We start from the raw sequence: 20,134 nt of genomic DNA on the forward strand, positions 1-20,134 counted from the left end.
CCCACCACAGCTCGGCCACTTCGGCAAGCGATTCGGCACAGCAGGACCAGGCCGGTACGTCTGGGTGGGTGCTGAGGCCCTGCTCCAGGTAACATCAGTCCGGTTCCTTGGACTGAGCACTCAAGCAGGATTCGGCCGAGAGCCACGCGCAGTGGGAATGCTTGGTGCGCGCCTGGAGCGCTTCCTCCCAGAGGCACCCAGGGCCTGAGCCTCTCGAGCACAAAGCACATCGGCATCGGCACTCTGTCCGGGGAATCATCGCTTCACACGCTGATGCGAATCACAGCGCTGCCCAGCACATGCCCCAACGCCTTTGCCTTCTGGCGCAGAGAGAAGGAAAGGAACAGAGAGGACATCAAACACCATCACAAAGGGCTCTTACTAAAGACACACAGCTCAGTCATTTCTTCCAAAAAATTTAATCGAAATTCCACCTTTATGGCGACTGATACACAGTAAGATTATACAAATTTTTTTGTGTTGCATTAAATGGAAGTCCTTGTTCAATCTGAAACACTTGTGTTGGACTAAAAGCAAGTATTTGTACACATCTGGCATTAAAAATAAAAGGAACTTCTCTCTCTTGCATCTTACACTTCATATTGATTTCCAGCTCTCTGGGTGTGGCAGAAAGGGAAAATGAAGTGAGCTTTTAGATATTCCTAGGAAAACGCCGGCCCCACCGAGCTCAGCTGTGACATCCTCTTCGCTGCAGGAGCAGGCTAGCTCACAGGCTATCCACACACCTTTTAACGTTACAGCACCACGTTTGGAAGCTATCACATTTTCTAAAATGCAGCCAGTAATAAGAGAGAATACATAAACTCCAAAAGAGGAAAACTCCAACTGAACACACAAAAAAAGAAAAAAGCAAAATTGCAGAGACTTAAATCAGGAGAACAGCCTAATCGCGAGCAAATTCTTCAACACATTCCATTTGCAAGCACTTTTACTTCCCACTTTACTTCCCTTAGGACACCAAGGGCTCTGTTTCCGAACTCCCCCATTTTTCAGTCGATATCCTCAGGCCAGCGCTGGGCGCGCTGGTGCGAAGATTTCTCTCCCAAGCTCTCACCCTGCTCTGAGGCGCAGCCTCGGCTGTGCGGCTGTTTGCCAGCCCGCGCTGCAACCGGCACCCCCAGCATCAGCAGGGGGGGACCCAGCAGCCTGGGCAAGGGGACAGTGACACCCCACCGTCCCCGCAGCCGCCCCGCTGCTCGCGCCCAGCCTGAGGACTCGGCTCTCACCAACCAAATGTTGGGATACAACACTGCGCAACACCGCTTCAGCTCACTTCCAACTGGTTGCTTTTTGTCAGGGCACATGTAAACGATACTTGCAAATGAAATAAAGTACTGCAAAAGGAGTGTAATTGATAACGAAAAAATCAAACTCGATTATTGTCCCAGGACTAGAGTCTGCCAGATGCTGACACTTCCACGTGCTCAAGTCAATTCAACCAGAGCAGAAAGCACTCAGGATCTGGCGAGATGGGGTCCTGACTTCATAGCACCAAACGTTTAAAATCTGCCAGAGGGAAGCTGAATGCATAACTGCGGGTTAAGACTGCAATCTCCCAAATGCAGCGGCTACACATCGCTGTCAGAGTGCTGAAGAAGAAGGCACGTAATGGATGGGATTCATCTCTCCTCACGTTAGACATGTGTAACGTAGCTAACTACCTCCGAGTTAGTCCCCACGCTCCCTTCACACTCAGAGGCAGCAACAGAGTGAAACTCATCCACCCCGCTGTGGACATCCGCTTTGAGAGACGAATAATTTCTCAGAATCGCATATTAAAGCAATCTTTTGACCATAAATAGTACCTAGGAAACCAGCTCAGATGTTGACGTCTACATCGGAAGCATCTAAAGTAAGGTCAGATGAATGCCACTGTTAGTTAGCATAGTCAGAAACACTCCCAAACAAAAACCACAGGATTAGAAGATTTCGATGGCAGCAGAATTCACGCCATTACCCGTCTCAGTTATCTTGATTTCTGTTACAAACATTAAGCAGAGCTGCTAGCTAACTCGCTCAGGTAGTTTTTCAACAGGCTTTTGATGCTGCACTCGGACAAAATTACGCGTGTTACACAACAGGACAGAGTGGTTTTACAAATCTGTTCAGCAAAATGAAGAACACCCCCAACTCCATGAGATGAGATCCATCTGCTAAAAGCTAGAAAATTAAGTGATTTCTACATTATGGTCTAATAGCAGCAATAGGCTTAGTAATTATCTCACTTGTGGTTAGCATACTAAAAAGTGAATTTTAAATACCTTTTATAACTGGGGACAAACATAATGCCTCATAATTAGTGACGGCTAATATATTCAGTACTCTCTCCAGTATGGAAATAAAAAGCCAATCTATATTTATAGCATCACAACGTTCATATAAAGTTAACCTTCAGTTGCCAGCTTCAGCCACACTTCGAAATGTGCTGGTCACAACCTGGATTTGAAGGTCGATACACCCTTCGGCTGGTAGGAAAGAGGTATAAGTAGGAAGATTCTACAAAACAGGCTGTTTTCCAGTGACCCATAAGTGTCAAGCAGGGAAACGGGAACAGAGAAAAGAAGTTCTTTGTCCAAGGAGAGATAAGGCCAGTGTTCCCTTCCCACACATATTGCAGACATTTTTACTCTTTTGCCATTGATTCAAAGCTTTTCCATGAAAACGTCACCCTTCCGTAAGCATGTGACAACCACCTACTCCACCCGAGCAAGGGCAGGAGTCAGCTTTGCGTTCCTTTTGCCTGCCAAGGCAGCGAGCAGACACCAAGAACGGGGCAAGAGAGCGAGAAGAGAAGTCCTGGCTGCTGGCTCCCTGCCACTGAAACAGGCACCGCTACGAAGGGTCAAGGAAGACTTCTTTCTGCTAAAGCAACGAGGGGCAGCAGTGATGTCGGAGGCTCTGGCGCTGAAGGAGTTTCAGTCTGTCCCACCATAATCACACTGGGAAGCTGCAGTATGGCAGTGGAGACACGGCAATCACCTCTCAGGACGTGTCAGGCCACAGGTCCCAGCGAGGCTGTGCAGTAGGATTTACACCGCTCCATGGCAGTACTGGGCCCACTGGCTGATCGACGCAGCGTCCATTTAGTATCCCACGTTTCATTCTTGCATCATAAAATAGAACAAGGTAAACCCCTGCTATACCAACAGAGGCCTGTTTCTTTTTAAACAACCCTATCCTTGAAAGATCAGAGGTTCAAACTGTTCATGCCTCATAATTACAATAGCAAATAAAACTGTCTGAGCGGCGTGGCATCTGCTTCTCAAACATCACGATTAGCTGAATCGCCAATTACAGAAAACAACCTGCATTGCCAAAGTACTGGAATTTCAGTGCTAATTACGTAAAGTAAACATTTCTACCCATGAAGTTGACAGCTAGGCTAACAGACATATGGCTCAGTCCCACAGAACACTGTCACAGCTTTGCTCCTCCTCTGTCCCAGCCAGGAGGAGAGGTCCCCGCGCGAGGGGACCACTGAGGGAGGTGCTGCGGCACTTCTGCCCTGAACTACTTCCAGTGCCAAGCTCAGGCTTGCTGTGCAGCGACCAGCCTTTCGGAAAAGGCCTCTCCTATCCCAAGACTAACCTGGACACCGGTCCCGGCGCTGACAGTGAGGGAATACTGCCCTAAAAAGGTTTTTCACTCCACAAAACTACCGCTACTCAGGAGTGGATTCAGCAGTCCTGATGCACCCCAACGCCTGCCAAAACGAGGAAGAAGTTTAGCTGGGTTACGAGTGCACACTCCCGGCCCACAATGAGTGCCGAGAATCTAACAGACCACGTTCAGCTGTTACAAAGGTACGCGCTCGCACACAGCTGTCAGCCTGCGGCGCTGCTGGCTCTCAGGCATCTCCTATGTAAATTACTCCTGACTTATCATCTCACTTTTAAATAACATCAATTAAGCTAGATCAATTGTACCTACGGAACTCCATAGGTATCCCACAAAAACCACAGCACTGTGGCACAGTAGAAAGCACAGAGCAGATCTATAAGTCTCTGGAGACCAAGCCTGACTTTCTAAATTTACTTAACCAAACAGAGAAAGCCCTTTTTAATAAAAACTTTAAAAAGCCATTTTGCTTAAAAGATAAACCAACATGTTTCCATACATGCTGCTGACAGCTGCTAGATTTGAAACGTACACAGCTCGTTTCAACTAAGCATGCTCTTCAGCATCACCCAAACAGGCTTATTCCTTTCACTTTACGCTCTTCAAACGCAGAGGCTTTCCTGCAGATAATGAGAGTGTTTTTGCTAGAAAATGTAAACAAATCTTGTGCGTTCTACTATCCCAGCTAAGCCTTCACCGGAAGTTTCTGGCAGGAGGAAAAAAACAAAACAAAATAAAGCCTTATCTTTATGTTCTAAAAAAATACACACATTATTTAAAAAGCATTAGAAGTCACTTGATCTCCAAAGCCATCTGAAAAAAATCACTCTCAGAGAGACAATCGGTGACTATGCTGGTTATACGGTACCTTAAGCATAAACAAAACAAATAATCATACGCTTGACCTGGAAAGTCGCAGCTAACGCACTCATGACAAAACTGCATACAAATAAATCCCTGCATAGGAAATAGAAGCTAATTTGTAGAAAAATTTTTTAAGTTTTTCAGTGCGTACTTATGGGCTCATGCTAAATCCAATCAGAATCAGAGGAAAGGAGATCTTTTCACATCTCACAAGAGAAATGCCTTATTTTCCTACTTTCTGCAAACTCTTCTCAAACAAAGAAAACATAAGAAGAAAAAAAACCCCATAAAAAGTCAAGTTCTCCTCACTACCACGAGGTTAACGTTACAGACTACCAGCCTGTAAGTATCTAACAGCGCAGTGTGGCCAAGCGGTTTCTTTGCTTTGCACTGCTTCACCAGGGCGATGCTCCTGCTGGAGCCAGAGGTGCCCTCCCCAGCGCCCATCACAGCTGCTGGCCGGTGAAGAAGGCTTTCGTCTCCCTGCAGACGGGATTCACACAGAGTGGGCAGCAGAGGGTTAACTGCCTAGAGCAGATCTCATTCGACTGGATGTGGGAACAGACCAAGTCTGCCAGAGCCTGAAAGACAGTTAATTAAAAAACAGAAGTGAGCAAACGTTATCTACGTAACATAAAAAAATGCCTTAACATGCGTCACACTGACTAGCGAGATTGCCAAATTGTGTATCCACCAGCCTACACTTTTTAAGCACCACCCCCCTTTTACTTCAGGGGAAAATCTTGCTTTAAAGCCGTATTGGCACAGTATCTTAAGACAAATATTTCATTAAAAGATTACTAAAAATAGATACAAAACTGTTTTTCTTTTTTGTCAAGCCAAACTTCTGAACTTTTTTTTTTTTTTCTAAAAAAACCACCACCACGAACTATGGTAAAATAAAACTCTTTGTGGTATACAGGTTAAATTACAGGGGTTTCCATTTTTACTCTTAAACTCAAAATACTTTAAAACTACAAGAAGACATCCATAATCTATTAGGAAACACACAAGTGCAAACTTTTACAGCTATTGCAACAAAGAAGATACCTTGGAGAACAGTGGATTTCCATTAAGAGATTCTGCTCTTCTGATATTTTCAACTCCACACTGAATCAAAAATAAGGAGAAGAGAAGTTAAGTCTGATAGAGCCTTCACCAGTTAGCCTTCAAAATCTTCCTTTCTGCTTCATTCGGAAGTTGCCCCAAAATGACGGCGCTGAATGCAATATCATGTTTTTTCAATACAGGAAAAATAACTATGATGCAAAATTTCACTTTGCTGCCAAAATTTAAATGATTCTTTTTAGTAAGGATAGTAGTGGCCGAAAGAGTTAAACCTAGAAAGACAAAATCCCACCTGTTTTGTGTTGCTAAAATCAATTGGAGCTAAACCAGTTCAGATTAATTTTCAATTTACAGAAAAATAAAATTTGCATATTGCAAAGAGCAAGTACAAAGCAAATTTCAAAACAGGAAAAGTCATTTCAGAGCACCACTATCCAAACAGTTATAAAAACTATAAAACATTCACCTCATTCGCTAAAACTTGGGCATACTCAATATCCAGTTCATAAAGCGTTTCAATGTGGTCACTTGTAAACGCTATTGGGACCAACAACATGTTCTTCTTTCCTCTTTGGCACAGCCCTTTAATGGTCTCATCTGTCTGCGGGCCAAGCCAAGGCATCGGGCCAACCTGTAAGAAAAGGGGAAGAGAAATAAAGAAAAAAAAAAACTTTTACAAAGAACATCCATGTTTTCTTAAGCAGGACCACACAGGCCAGATCATGTTTAAGATGGAGCCAGTTATTTGTATTTTCCCGTTTTTGACAGTACCTCTCGCTTTCTCCATTGATTTTTTTTTTTATGAAGACATACTGTCCTGTCATTTAAATCCCAAGGAAACAGAACCTGGGCTGGCCTAAATGAGACTTTCATTAAACTAAACAAAAATTTAAATAAAGGTCTGCTGTTTTCAGTTCAATAAAACCCTGACCAATACTGCACAGGGTTTACCTGCCTTTTAAAGTTACCATCCTGTAGCAAAGTGTCCTAATCCCTTTGCTATCCATGAAGTATTTGCTGCTGTATCATAAAATGCAATTTTAAGAACAAGACAACAATGGCATGATAGGTGTAACGCCTTTGAGATATAAAGTTACTTGTACTACATAATTCTGGTAAAACTTATGTTCCTTGCTATCTGCAGTAGTAATAAGCAGTACAAAGTAACGCAAACAGTCCTTGTCAAGAATAATGAAGCCTGTTTGGCTCTGTATTAAGAATGCCTGTACCATAGTGATGATTTCAGAAAAATTGCTCACTGATCCTCAAAAAGCAACACCTTAAAAATCCAGTGAGTGCTCGAGTCTTCTTTCTGGCAGAGACAAATGCCAAACTAGATGTATGAGATCATAGGTTTTCTAACGGACACATCAAAAATCTACTTCAAAATGATGCAATATACAAAAAAGGCAAGAAACTGCAGATAGAGTATCTGGAAAGACTGAATTTGAGTAAAATATGGGGATTATGTTCTAGCAGAAATACTTGCTGCAAATGGGAAAAAGCACTGAGGTTATGACCCTCTTGAGCTGTAAGATCGTAAACTCCATCACCTGAAGAGCTTTACAGTGGCAGGTGCCGCTGCAGCTTCCCTGAGCACTTACCTTGGACTGCCACACAAGCCTGTACGGGTTGGAATAGTTCAGCTTCTCCATGACTCTCTGCACAGTAGCTCCCACTTCTTGAGGATACGGATCACCACGGTTCACTACCTTCAACACAGAAACACCAGACCTTTTTCTCCCAGTGAACACGTTTGGGCAAAGATCACCTAAATCACTGCTGCACGTGACGCGGCTGCGCCAGGGACAGGCCATACAAAGTGCCTGGCTCATCCGAAACAGGGAAGAAAAACTGCATTCTTGCCCAGCAAACTCCATGATGAAGCTGCTTTACCAGAACATCTACTCCTCCTTCCTCCCATGACAAAAGATAAATTATTATATCATCATACATAGATATGGTTACATTTCGGTAACAGCACTGCATTTTTGAAAAATGCTCCAAGAGCCATTTCACTGCAGTTGCCGGTTGCTGACAGAGGATTAAGTCATTTATTGCCACCTTTTTTACTTTCATTCCTTCAGGGAAAGCATTATTACTGCTTTCTAGAGGTGAGAAAATAATCAAATTTTCCCTTCCATTACCATCTGAGTTTAAGCTGGAAAATTCGTGAGGCCATGAAAGCAGCCATACCGAGCCTGACGTAACCCAGCGCCCCATCCTCAATGGTGGCCGACAGCACAGATCTGAGCAAGCGTGCTGCACACAGCTCACGTGCTTCACCTTCAGCTCCGCGTCAGGCTTCCACCTCCAACCCACTAACTCACCTTCGTATTTGTCTCTTATATTTGCCTGGCACTCCCACAACTGTGGCTCCACCCCACGGGCGGGCGAGCCTCATGCCCTTCCATTCAGCCCGGCCAGAGTGACTCTGGTCTAACAGTGCCAGAAGGGACCTGATGTAACTCACAGACATGGGCAGCGAGTGAGCCGAGAAGAGGATGACGACATCTTTCCTTTTGTCGGGTGGAAACAGGTTCAGTTCCTTCTGTATGTGATCGGTGAAGCACTGTTCAGAAAAAAAAAAAAGCAAAGCCCTGAATCAGAAGCACTGAGAGGCATTATGGGCTCTTGAATGACCCCAGATAGGCAGCTTCAATGTTCCAGGTTGCCTTAGGAACTCCAAAACTCCAAAATTCAGTACGCGTGGGGCAAGAGGGAGAGACAGCGCATATTACATACTCTTACTATGCATTAGCACACAGTGCCCAGTCCCAACACACCAAAGGTTCCCATGAACTTTTGATCATCCCAGTTGTTTTAAGATGGTGTAAAGGAAGGAGGAAGGTTTCCCTTAATTGCTCCTGCCACAGTCAGCGCTGTGCCTGGAATTACCTCTCTGCTGCTGGATGAGAACCTGACAAACCAACCTGATCTGTCTGTGTGTCAGCCACAGCCCTGCTCTGAGCAGGAATTTGGACTAATGACCTCTAGAGGTCCCTTCCAGCAAACACTGTTAGGATAGTACAAGCATGCTTTTGGATGAAGATGTGCACGGTGGTCACTTAGACACATTATCATGCCAAAACATCTGGCATGAAATAACCATCCTTCTCCTGTAATTTCATACATAGTAGACAAGACACATTTCATTACCATAACTAAAACGTACACTCAAACTGAAGCATTCCTTTTATTCTTCTCAAGTGGTTTTTCTTCTTTTCGTATGTTCTATAGCTAAATATCTTGTAAGCTTTGTTAGAAACTAAGACTTGATCTAAGTGAAGCGTTTCCTCAGAACGTTTCTGTTGTTTAACACTACACTGTGTTTCTACTGGTAGCAAATATTTCTGAAAAGGAAACTCAGAAATATCTGTATTTACTTAGTTCTTTGTTGTTTTAAAGTCAGCTGGCAATGCAAAGGTACTAAGTTTCTCCTACATCAACCAATCTAAGAAAAGTCCAGGGAATGCCAATCTGATAACATATCGGACCTGCTCAGTTCACACCTCTCGTTCTGACTGCTAATTTCAAAGACTCTCATACAAATCCATACCTGAATAAGAAGGGGATGTGTGGGCCATCGGTCAATTATACTCCACTTCATCTTCGGTTTCTCCCCTTTTTTATTATAGTAGCGATAAATGGCATTTAAACTACTTCCTGAAATGCAGAGAATTAAGAACATAAGTTCAGCCAATGCATTAGCAACTCATCAGGTGAAAACAGTTTTGTAGTAAGGTGCTATAACATTTTAAATACGACATTTAAAATGCAACCAAAAAAAAAAGAACAGAGCGCCTCAAATGGGAACAATTATATCAAAGTTCATACAACGTACAAGCCAAGAACAATTTGCTAAGCTATTCTTTAGCTGCAGAACAATTACTGCTCTAGTTCCCATGAAGAAAGCTTACTCAGTCGTGTTCCTGAGCCTTCGGTTTATGTTACCTCACAATAACAATGGTCACATAAAGCTATCCTTAGTTTAAAAGTTGCTACCTAAGATCCGGAGTTGTAGTAAATACGGAGGGTCTGGAGTGGGCAATGAAGCCACAGGAAGGGGCACTCTGAGAAGACAGGAGAGCTTGCACTGCCCCTCCGCACGCTCCCGAGGCTCACAGACACGCACCTACGTTCACCTCTGTCCATGCCCTGCTCCCGCGCAGACGCTCACCTGTGGTAGAACAACTGTACTGTGGGTACTGTGTGAAAGCGATAGCCCTTTCAATGCCATCTTTCTCCATCTCTTCAATTGCTTCTTCTGTCAGAGGATGGACGTACCGGAAGCCAATGTAGTATTTGTGAGGCGCTGCCAGCCAAAGCACAGGAAAAGAAATTGCAGAAAAAACCCAAGGACTCTCAATGACACATCATTAATAAGTACAAAGTACAGAATCAGACAGACTGAAACTGCTGAAATAAACTTGTTGATAATTTTCTGGCTACTTTTCTAAACCACTGCCGTATAAACACAGCTTTCTTTGGCCAACTATTTTTCTGGTAATTCACTTTGCTGTTATTAGAATTTAAAAGTGATTTATACTATTGTTGGCTTCTGCAGGAAGCATCACTCTTCTGCTTTTACTTAGTTTAGCTGAGGCGTGGTTTCCAGACGGCACAGAGCTCTGACGTTTTACCGGGCAAGTTCTGATTTAAAGGATGTATTGGTAAAAAAGCGTCACTACAAGATGCCAAATCAACACTCCTGTGCCCTAACACAGATCATGGCTCCAGACGTGCTATAGGCTTCCTAACAGCGTAGCTCAACTCGCTCACTGAAATCAGAAGTCAGATGTTTTAAATACACCAGTGTAACTAAAATGTCAAAATCTGAGGAAAGACAAGGCTTTCTTCATTCTGCCATACAAAAGGAAACACATTGCTTAAGCAGTTTGTATATTCCGGGTAATTTTATTTACCTAAACTTTCAAATATAATTGGGCTGCAATTTTGTGTGCCAGCACTGAGATCTTCTGCTCTACAGGGATCACCTTCAAACAGGCAAAGGCTCTGCACCTTACAGACATTAGCTGCCTAAAAGGCATTTCGAGAAAATCAGATAATTTTAACCCTTTCATGCTCTGGGTGCCAACAGAGAAGTCATCAAAACAGGATGCCTTCCGTGTGTGAAGGATTCGTATGCCTTTGCTGGAACAGGCCTCGGTCCCAGCACTGCAGGGGCGTTCGGGCAGAATTCCCAGCTACCGACCGTTTGCTTCGCATGCCCTCCCTTCCTTGCCCTCTAACAGCAAAGACCTGGCTCCCTTGCGTTTCCTTCACCTACTCTATCTTCTCCTTCGCCATTTTATGCAGATGTAATTCTATGTCACTTCTTTCCACTTCCTTGCCTCCAGTTAACCACATTAAAACGCAAAGCTAAAAAGAAGACAAGGTGAAACCACCGTCTGATGCAACTGCTCTGGACGCCATCCTCACGAGAGAAGACGCTGCCTTCCCCCGCCCCGGTGAGGCTGCTCCCTTTGCACATAAACCCCCAAGGGCCGGGACTGTCCTCTGGGGCAGGAGATCGGTGGTACTGAATATGGGTCACATGCTCTTTCATTCTGGTTTCTGGGTGTTTTTCATGCCTTTAAACACTTTATTTTGAAGGCAATATTATTGTCTCCAAGGACAACATTTCAGGTTTTTCCATTTTTTACCTCTATCTTTTGGGTGTTGGCCTCAAGGTTTGGGGAGTATGGTTCGCTTAAGGGCAGGGAGGGAGGGCAAGTTTCTTGTTTTATTTTGGGTTTTGATTGTTCTTTTGTTTGTTGTTGTGGGTTTTTTTGGGGTTTGTTTTTTGGTTTGTTTTTTTTTTGTTGTTGTTTTTTTTTTAAGTAGAGGACAGAGGTTCTTAGAAGAACAAAAGCAAAGTTTCTTTTTCAGGGTTTCCAGGTGATTACCTCTGAAACAAGATTTAAGAGGTCTCTGAAGGAAGCAGATGTCCTGTACTTGCTCTCCACTCCAAACATTTATACAGGATTCAGATAACAGGTTCAGTCAGCCCCAGTTCTCTGCAGGAGGCAAAAGAGCTCCCAGTTGGGAGCAGTAGCAAATAATGACCGAACTTCAGGAGCCCCAGGAGCCAGTAACCTCATTAACATTTTTAAATGGCATTAAAAACAAAAGTCTGACTAAGCAGAGCAAAGACAGTAGGAGCTTAACCTGGGAAATATGGCCCCTCGTCCTGTGAGCTTTCATTTTGCTGTGAAGGGAATCTCAGCTAAAATACAGCTTGTAAGAAATACTAGAAACCATTACAATTAAAACCAATGAAAAAGCAAGACGTGCCTTCTTAAAATATCATTACCATTGCAAGACATTAGCCTACTTGATGCCAGCATTAAAAAAAACCCCAAACAAACCAACAACAGAAATGGATTTTCTTATCACCATGTTTGTGTGATTTCTTCTTACAGATCACTAAACCTACCCAACCCCACTCATTCGGAAGGAAGAGTACACGATATTCCCAACCACCCAGCTCCGGCTGGAAGCAACTGTTTCAAGCTATTCTGAAGCAGCACAGTACTCTGTATCGCTGCAAGGTTACTCAAAATGCTTAAGGAAATGGCTGGCACTACATTAAATTGTTAGCAATGGTTAGCACTGTCAATTTTTAAAACTGCACATACTGTTAGGTAAAAAAGGAGGTCTCTAAAGGACTTATCAGGTGCAAGAACTGCACAGAGGTGGGTGTGACTACACAAAAAGTGTAGTAGTTGCGAGAAAAGCAGATAAACTTTCTAAGCTTATCTTCAGAACCTGTTGCAAGCCTGACCCTTCAGGGGTTACTGCTGCTAAAACACATGCGATTTTGGCTTCAGGCTTTGACTATACTCCCAGGGACCACAGCTGGAATTAAGCTAGAGAGTAGCATCTGTGGAAAAAAGGATCAAATATTACCCAATGCGTTCCATGATGAACAAGTGAAACAAATTTGGTTCTTGCCTTCCAAGAACGTTACTTTTCACATTACAGAGCCTTTTACCAGTCTTCTACCTCTAGCCCTTTTCTACCCAAGTCTGAAGCAGGTCCCACAAAGAATTCTAAAATAGCTAGGAATCAAGTAACGCGTATCGTCAAACATGAAGGGGGATTCCCTGACACCCCAGCACCACACCAGCGAGGGTTATGGAAACTGAAGGGAGAAGCAGGCTTGCAGCACCAGGCGTTGTAAAGCTGCTGAGCTGAAGAGAATTGAGAGCTCTCCTCTTCGGCTTCTCTTACTCCAGCAGGTGTTCTTTTGAAAATGTTCAGTGTTCCTATTGGAGTGGCAGGATGAGAAGTATTATCTGTAGCTAACACATCGGTGAGGAATTCAGCAGGCAGCTTAGTGATCTCGTCAGCTCCTTCTACTCACAAAGACAGTCTGCTGCTTCAAGGCCAAAAAACATAATGCAGAGAAATACCTTATCGGAACAAAGGTGACCCCCAGATGGGTCACTTCAGACAGACCAATGACCACACTACTGTTTCTCCTGGCTTTTGTCAAAGCAGGGGAGATTCACTGTCTTTTTTTGCCTGTACCATGAGAGGCAAGACACAGAAGATGGCCATCACCTTTGAGCTGCTCCGTGAATGTGGAAGTTTAATTTCTAGTGCGGCCACTCACGTTTATTAAAACCATGGCTTTAATGTCACATAGAAAGAAACTGTAGCATAAAAGGCACTGTAAGAAAATGACCTATTGCCTTCACCAAGCGACAGAGGAGAAACAGACTTCTAGTTCATAGCTGCTAACGGAGCAACAATACAAACCGAAGTCAAATTCAACTAACAACTCCTTTGAAAGCAATTCAGCTACGCTGGTGCACATTCCACCATGAATACATCTAACCTGGCTGAAAAATGACCCGTATCAATTAGTTGGAGGTTTTAGTAGAGAGACTGAAGTGGCTGAATCACAGCAAATTAACACTATGTGAATGACCACAGTTGTCTATGTTCGCACACCTGGCCCATTGCAATTGCATGATAAAACGTGTTAGCCGAAGCCCTTGGTAAAAGGACATTCACAGAAGCATCCCCACAATTTCCCATCATACTAGTGCTACCAGGTAGCTTGGCACAGGGTACTCCATACAAGTCACAGCTCCTTGCTGTGAGGGAGCAAGATTCAGAGAGATTCTGTGATCCGAAGAGAGGGGAGGGAGGCTGCATTCACCTTTCGAATTTTCTTATTGTCAAGGAAGAACTGGCAAAGACAGCTTCTATTTCCACCCAAGGCAAACGGTTAGGCCTTATCTCCTGCTCATGTCCCCGGGTGGAGCACACTGCTATCACTCAACCAAGCCCTGCATTGTTCAGCTACAAAACCTTGTCTTTTCTTTCCAACGACCTCCCCTTCAGTCCTGAAACCAGGCCTAATTGGTGTTAGTTCTTTTATCCATTATTAATAGTTACAGATTCAGACAAAGTTCCAAAAGCTCTGATTACATCCAAGCAATAACTGCAGAGGGACATTTCAGAGGAATGAAAGACACCTGCAGCTTTGGAGAATTGTCAGACTCCCATGCAGTCACCTATTCTTTAGGCTCAGGCTGGTGTAACAAAAGGCAAATGCAAAAGGTTTCACAGCGTTACGTTCTGGCCTCAGAGCTGTTCTATACCAGACAGACTCTGCACAGCTCCCTGGCCGAGCTGGCCCTGAGCAGGGAAGGGCACTTGGAGGAAGCAGCAGGAGCAGGGAACGCTGCACCGGCCTCTGAGCCCTAACTGCTGGCTGCCGCGAGCGTGCGGCAGCCGAATGACACCGTCCTGCAGTTAGCTACAAGGAGCAGCCAGGAGAAGGTGCCCCTGCATTTTACAGCAGGGGATCCCACCCCCCTGTGAAACTCAATAGCACCAGCGGGCAGAACATGAACAGCCAGGAAACCCTAGATCGACAGGCGGTTTTTTATGCTGTATGTGGACGCACATGTGCAGCCTAAGAGGATCGTCATTCTCCCACTCTACCTCTTCATAAAAGACAGGAGAATTACATGAGATTATACTGCCACTGCCAATGGTCACGAACTTCCACCTCATTTATGCTAGGGAAAACGCCACTCTGAACAATCTTCTCCCATGCCTGCCTTATTTGTTCACATGAAATACATTCCCCTTCCTTATCATCTAGGACTCAACCACTTCTCTTCAGCATAAACTTCTTCAAGCTCAAGCAAGACTTACAGGGCAAGGTGTGACACCTTGCAGTCATACACACCAATGGAGACTCCTGTCACCTAGCTTCAGCCATTTGAAAATAAGATACTTTGTCCATTATAGTCATCTCGATTTCTTCCCATAATCAAAGGGGAGAGCTAAGTGTACCTTTAGAGGGTGACCCCCCATCTTTGATAACGACCTTAGGATGAACTGAATTACTTTCTCTCCAAGCCCTATTCTCTCGATGAAAGAGGGAGCAGAGACCTGACTTCCTGCTGGCTGAAGTTATGCAAGAGGAAACATGCCAACAGCATCTAAGGGTGGACTTACCCAGAGCAGCTTTTAAGCTAGTTACCTTGGGCACAGACAGAGGTGACAGTTGGACCCCAGCACATACTGTATCTGGTCCGAGAAGGTGGATACCTGTTTGGTTGTTGGCTTTTTGGTGCTACACTGTGGTGCTGCAGGCCGAATGAGTACCCACAGTACCCTCCAAAATCAAAGCCATTCTCCAATGCAGCCACAGAAGTGACCATAGCACAAAAATATATTTGCATGTGTGGGAACCTCATGCTTTTGCATATGCTTAGTTTTTAACGAATAAGAACTTCTGCAATATCTTTGTCATGATTTCCTATCAGGACTGAGAACACTGTTCACGCTCACAATAAAAATGGAGAAGTAAAAGCTGCTTTACAAGTGTATACTTTCAACACATGAAGCAAAAACGACTTTTTAACAAGCAGAGTAGAGTAAAGAAGTACCGGTGTGAGGAGACATGCTGTCCAGCAGTTTCACCATGCCTTCTCCCTGCACCGCCGTCCACTTCTTTATTGGGGATCCACCTCCAATCCTGCTGTACTGCTCCTGGATTTTTGGTGTGCGGCGTTTGGCAATGAATGGTGCCAATTTACTAAAGCATTCAAAAGGTACACAAATTAACATCACACCCCAAATCACCAGCCCTTTCTCCGAATCTCTCCACTGCAGTGGGTTTTCCACGGCAATCTCCCCAAACTACAGCAAACAAGCATTGCATGGCTTATTTGATGTTACATTCCATCACCCTTCCCAAACATAGTAAGTGACAGGAAATCACAATTTGCAATTAGAAGAGAATAATTTTGGCATAATCTATTTCCAGAGAATTATAACACCATTTCTTACACTGACTGGTCCCAAGATGAAACAATCTTAAGAAATGCTGACTTAAACAGAAGTTAAATGTTCAAGCCTACAGCTAAGACAAAACCACCCAACACTGACTGTTAACACAGGAGTTCACAGTGATTCTCACTTTTGAGCTGGCATTGTCATTAAATCCCTGTCCAGGAAGAGCCGAAGTAAGAAATCATGTACATCATCCAGCCGTTCTGGACCTCCCATGTTTAACATCAAGATTCCTGTTTTAGGTTTCCTACGGAGACAAGAGATATTTCAAATCTGAGTGACAGACTGCTTTTTTTTATTGTTATTATTATTACAAAATGATCAGTTTATCCTTCTGCATGTCTTTCGCAAAAGCAGCATCCGATTTAGAAGCTCATCCTGCTTATGTAAAAATGTGAGCTACAAGCATGAATAGCCAGAGAACAAGTATTTACATGATCTTTTTTTTAAAAAGTAATCACTTTGCAACACAGAGTTTAACTGGAAATATACTGAGAAAATTATCTCGCAGCTGAAGGCCATAAGGGAGGTTATAAAATAGGGCCTAAGGAACCATCTCAGCTGAACGCTAGCTGTAGATTCCAATTCAAAATTCCAACCAAGCATCAGCTTCCACAGAAAACAGATGAGCTACCCACACAGGTCTTTGTTTTCATTACTTTGGAGACACATCTCATCTCCTGAAGCCGTGAAAGCAGCAAAGAGCAATTCTACACATAAAATAAGCGCAAGGTTGGTTTTGTTTGGGTCGTTTGGTTTGGTTTTTTTTTTTTCCATAATGGGTTTTCTACCCGGGTGCAGGTCCAGCACGCTGTTCCAAGGATAACACCCCTCACAGCCCAGCAGAGCGGAGCAGATGGCACTATCAGCTTTTACAGAAACGGCTGCTGATCACAATGCTCACCCAAGAGGTGGATTTCCTCATCGAATCGTCTCCCCTGCCCAGGGGAGCCCAGTGACCAGGATCTCTTGCCTCCTGGAACCGCGGATGCACGGGGAGTTTTGCCCTCCTCTTGTTAAAGCCAAAGCCCTACAAAGGGTCACCAGGAGGAGCCTAGGCCTGCCCCAATGGGTCAGGACCTCAGTTTCCATTCCCCTCCTCCTGGAATGTCTATCAGGAGGTTGCTGAATAAAACCCAGGAAGCAGGAACCAGAACCTCAGGTAACAGTACTATCCTACTGTTTGTTCTATTGCCGCTGCACTGCCCCAGGCTTTACCGTGGGCCACTGCCTCACTGCGCTCCGCAAAGAACAAGGCAGGCCATCCTTGCCCCACAGAACTGTGAAAACAAGAGGCTTGGTGAATGCAGCCAGACAGATAAAAGCAATTATACACACAAAAAACCTAGATCAAGCCCCGTGACTGCCACGTTTTACTACATAACTAGCTTTGCTATGCAAGTAAAGCAGCATACCATATCAGAGAGAGACAGAGGGCAACGGCAGCAGGTCACACCCACCCACACCTCATCGCAAACTTACCGCACTTCTGGCTGAATTTGAGGTTTTGTGCTTTCCGTCACTGCGGCTGCAGTTGCCTGGCCTCTCCATCGTACCGGGACCCTCAGCTGACTGCTGGTTTTAACAACTGGAAGAAAGATAACAGCACACTGATAACCTCACACCGGGCTGAGGGGCCTTTTCACCAGATAGGCACTAATCCCCCAAGAGCTACATAAACACACTTGGCAGTATCACGCTGCTTGGCATTTTCTCCCTTAAGCTCCATGTCCTGGAATCAAAGAAAGTCACGAAATTGCAAGCTTCTGCCTTTCTTTAAACACTCTATACTAACAGCTTTTCAGATACCAGGTAGTAACCTAAAACCAAACCAAAGCCTCACTAATCTTTAAGCTCCAATCTAAGTCCAAAATAACTGGTGACAACACAAGAGAAACTATGCAGGGCTGACATGCTAAGGAAGGAAGGATGTCAAGCTACCTAACTCCTCGTGGTACAGACGTACCTGGGCTAACACTAGAAAAGCAAAGTATTTCTACAGCAGCTCTACAACGTAGGTTAGACACTTGTTAATTTAGGGTCACCAGCAAACTTCAGCAACGTAGGTCAGCACCTGCGAGCCGTAAGCACACAGCTCCTTAGTTTGACCCTGCGCCGGGTACACTGAGCAGCAGTTTCAGAATCCATTTACCCAGGGACGCGGGCAGCCTTCTTTCTCACTACCCAGCTAGGCAACTTATATTATTCCTGGATTTCAGCATCAGCCAAAAAAAAGGGTACTTTACTTCCCACATGCTGGCTACAGTCTGCTTTTTCAAAAGCACACTTTGTTTTCCGTAGGAGTTCATAGTCATTACATGATATTTCTCAGTGCAACAATAGTGTGAATTGCCCAAGATGAAAAAAAATTGTTAAATTCTACATCCCTGGCTCTGTAGCAATTGTTTGGTGCGACACTTCCCTTGTCAGACTGCAGGAGTTCCAGCAGCAATTGAGCCCCAATAGCACAGACCTCCCCAGCAGCCGATCCACCCGCTGCGAAGAGCATCTTACGGTTCACAGGTCCCTAATAACATCCTGAACGGATGCTGAACGCCCTCAAAACCTGCTGAAATCAATGACAGTGAAAAGCATCTTGCAAATCCAGTTTCTTACTCAGGATTAAGAGTGTGTAGCCATGGATGCCTGTGTCTGTAGCAATACAAAAGGCTGGAAACTGAAGAACTTCAAGCACTGCTGATGCCTGAAAGACTTTTCAAATATTTATTCTTCTTCCAGTTCTTAGGTTACTATTTTTTGAAGCACTGACACTATATGTTAAGTATATAGAACAATAAAAAAGAGACGTTTCAATGGCTGCATTGATCCTTTCACACTCTACATAAATACTGGAAAGCATTTGTTTTACTTGAGGTGAGGTTTGGGCCCATTTCTGTCTGCACCATAAAGCACACGATGCAGAACACACAGGACGTGCGACAACGATGCTTCCAGCTTGATGGAAAGATTGATTACAGTGATGTTCTTTAAGTTTTAGAAGTGGCAGTATCGTAGCAGCCTCTGGAGCCAAGGCCCGATGAAGCTGGTGGTGGGTGCGTGCCTGCACTCCTGCCGTTCTTGGTGTCCCTCGGAAGGTAGCTTCACCACTACAGCCTTATAGTGGTTACAGTTATACAGTGGGTGACACGCTGTAATTACAGAGAGTGAGGAACACAGCTCCCGCGGAGGAGCACCCAAAACTGCTCCTTTGGGCGCATACTGTAAGAACTGCAATGCACGCCTATCTGTAGGTAGCATATATAACACACATTTGCAGCATTCGGACAAGAGGAAACAGCCTCGAGTTGCACCAGGGTCGGTTGAGGATGGACATCAGGAAAAATTTCTGCCCAGAAAGGGTTGCCCTGGAGGGATTTAAAAGCCAGGCAGACGCGGTGCTGAGGGACGTGGGGTAGCGGGGGTTTGGGCGGTGTTGGGTTGGTGGCTGGACTTGATGACCTGAAAGGTCCCTTCCAAGCCAGGGGGCTCTGGGATCAGGACGGGCGTGAAACTGACGTGCAGCTCTATTCACTGCTCACACCTCCTCACCCGCCTGCCCTTAAGTTTGAAAAAATCTCCCTTAAAAAAAGATTTAAAGAAGGACCGGCTTTCACGCAAACACCTTCGAAAAAGAAAAGCGCTTCGTTTACAATTAAACTCGTGAGAGGGGGGAAAAAAAAAACCAAAACAACAAAACCAACCCAAACCGAACAATGAAACCCGGAGCCCGACAGCAGCAAAGGACAAATCTCCCTCTGAGGAAAGCAGCCCGAGCCCCACAGCCCTCAGTGCGTTTAGAGGTAAAACCACCACCAGCCCGCCCACCGCTTCCCGGTAATTAAGCCGGACTTAACGAAGGTCTCCGGATACCGCGGCGAGGGGAACGGGACCCCCGGGGCAGCGTCGGCCCCGCTGCGGGAAGGCCCCGGCTCCACCGGCAACGTTACGCAAAGGCACCGTTGTGTAACGCCGTCCCGCCGCCCTCACGGCCCCCGCGGCCAGGCCGGCAGCCCTCAGCCCTTTCCCCGACACCTTCTCCCCGCCTCAGCACCCCGTTCCCATCCGGCGGCGGCCGGAGCCCACCGAACTCACGCTGACGCGCCCGTCCGGCGGCGGCGGCTGCAGCAGCACCCGCGGCGGCGGCCATCTTGGCGGCGGCCGCCCGCATTCCCTCAGACGGCACCGCCACCGCCCCTCAGCCGCCGCCGCCCCGTCGCCTCCGCCGCCGCCCCCCGGC

General features: G+C 45.3%; 1 protein-coding gene across 1 annotated transcript; it reads right to left on the minus strand.

Moving 5' to 3' along the window:
- Positions 1 to 403: 403 nt before the first annotated feature.
- On the minus strand, positions 404 to 20,134 carry LOC128902247 (ferrochelatase, mitochondrial). The gene is made up of 11 exons (XM_054184840.1): positions 19,990 to 20,134; positions 17,380 to 17,485; positions 16,025 to 16,144; positions 15,492 to 15,640; positions 9,752 to 9,886; positions 9,131 to 9,237; positions 8,045 to 8,143; positions 7,176 to 7,283; positions 6,038 to 6,202; positions 5,554 to 5,613; positions 404 to 5,084 (listed from the first exon to the last, which is right to left on the minus strand). Exons 1-11 carry the CDS (start codon positions 20,063 to 20,065, stop codon positions 4,950 to 4,952), a joined length of 1,260 nt encoding a protein of 419 aa, XP_054040815.1. The 5' UTR covers positions 20,066 to 20,134; the 3' UTR covers positions 404 to 4,949.

Source organism: Rissa tridactyla, chromosome Z, assembly GCF_028500815.1.
Source record: "Rissa tridactyla isolate bRisTri1 chromosome Z, bRisTri1.patW.cur.20221130, whole genome shotgun sequence".
NCBI lineage: Eukaryota > Metazoa > Chordata > Aves > Charadriiformes > Laridae > Rissa > Rissa tridactyla.

Bases quoted from the DNA above. Each gene is read 5' to 3' on its own strand.
- LOC128902247 (XM_054184840.1), bottom strand. From the start codon at position 20,065: ATGCGGGCGGCCGCCGCCAAGATGGCCGCCGCCGCGGGTGCTGCTGCA. The intron at 15,641-16,024 runs GTGAGAATCACT...TGAATGCTTTAG, and splicing joins ATGACAATGCCAGCTCAAAA to TAAATTGGCACCATTCATTG. The intron at 9,887-15,491 runs GTACTTCTTTAC...TTTGGCTGGCAG, and splicing joins CAGCATGTCTCCTCACACCG to CGCCTCACAAATACTACATT.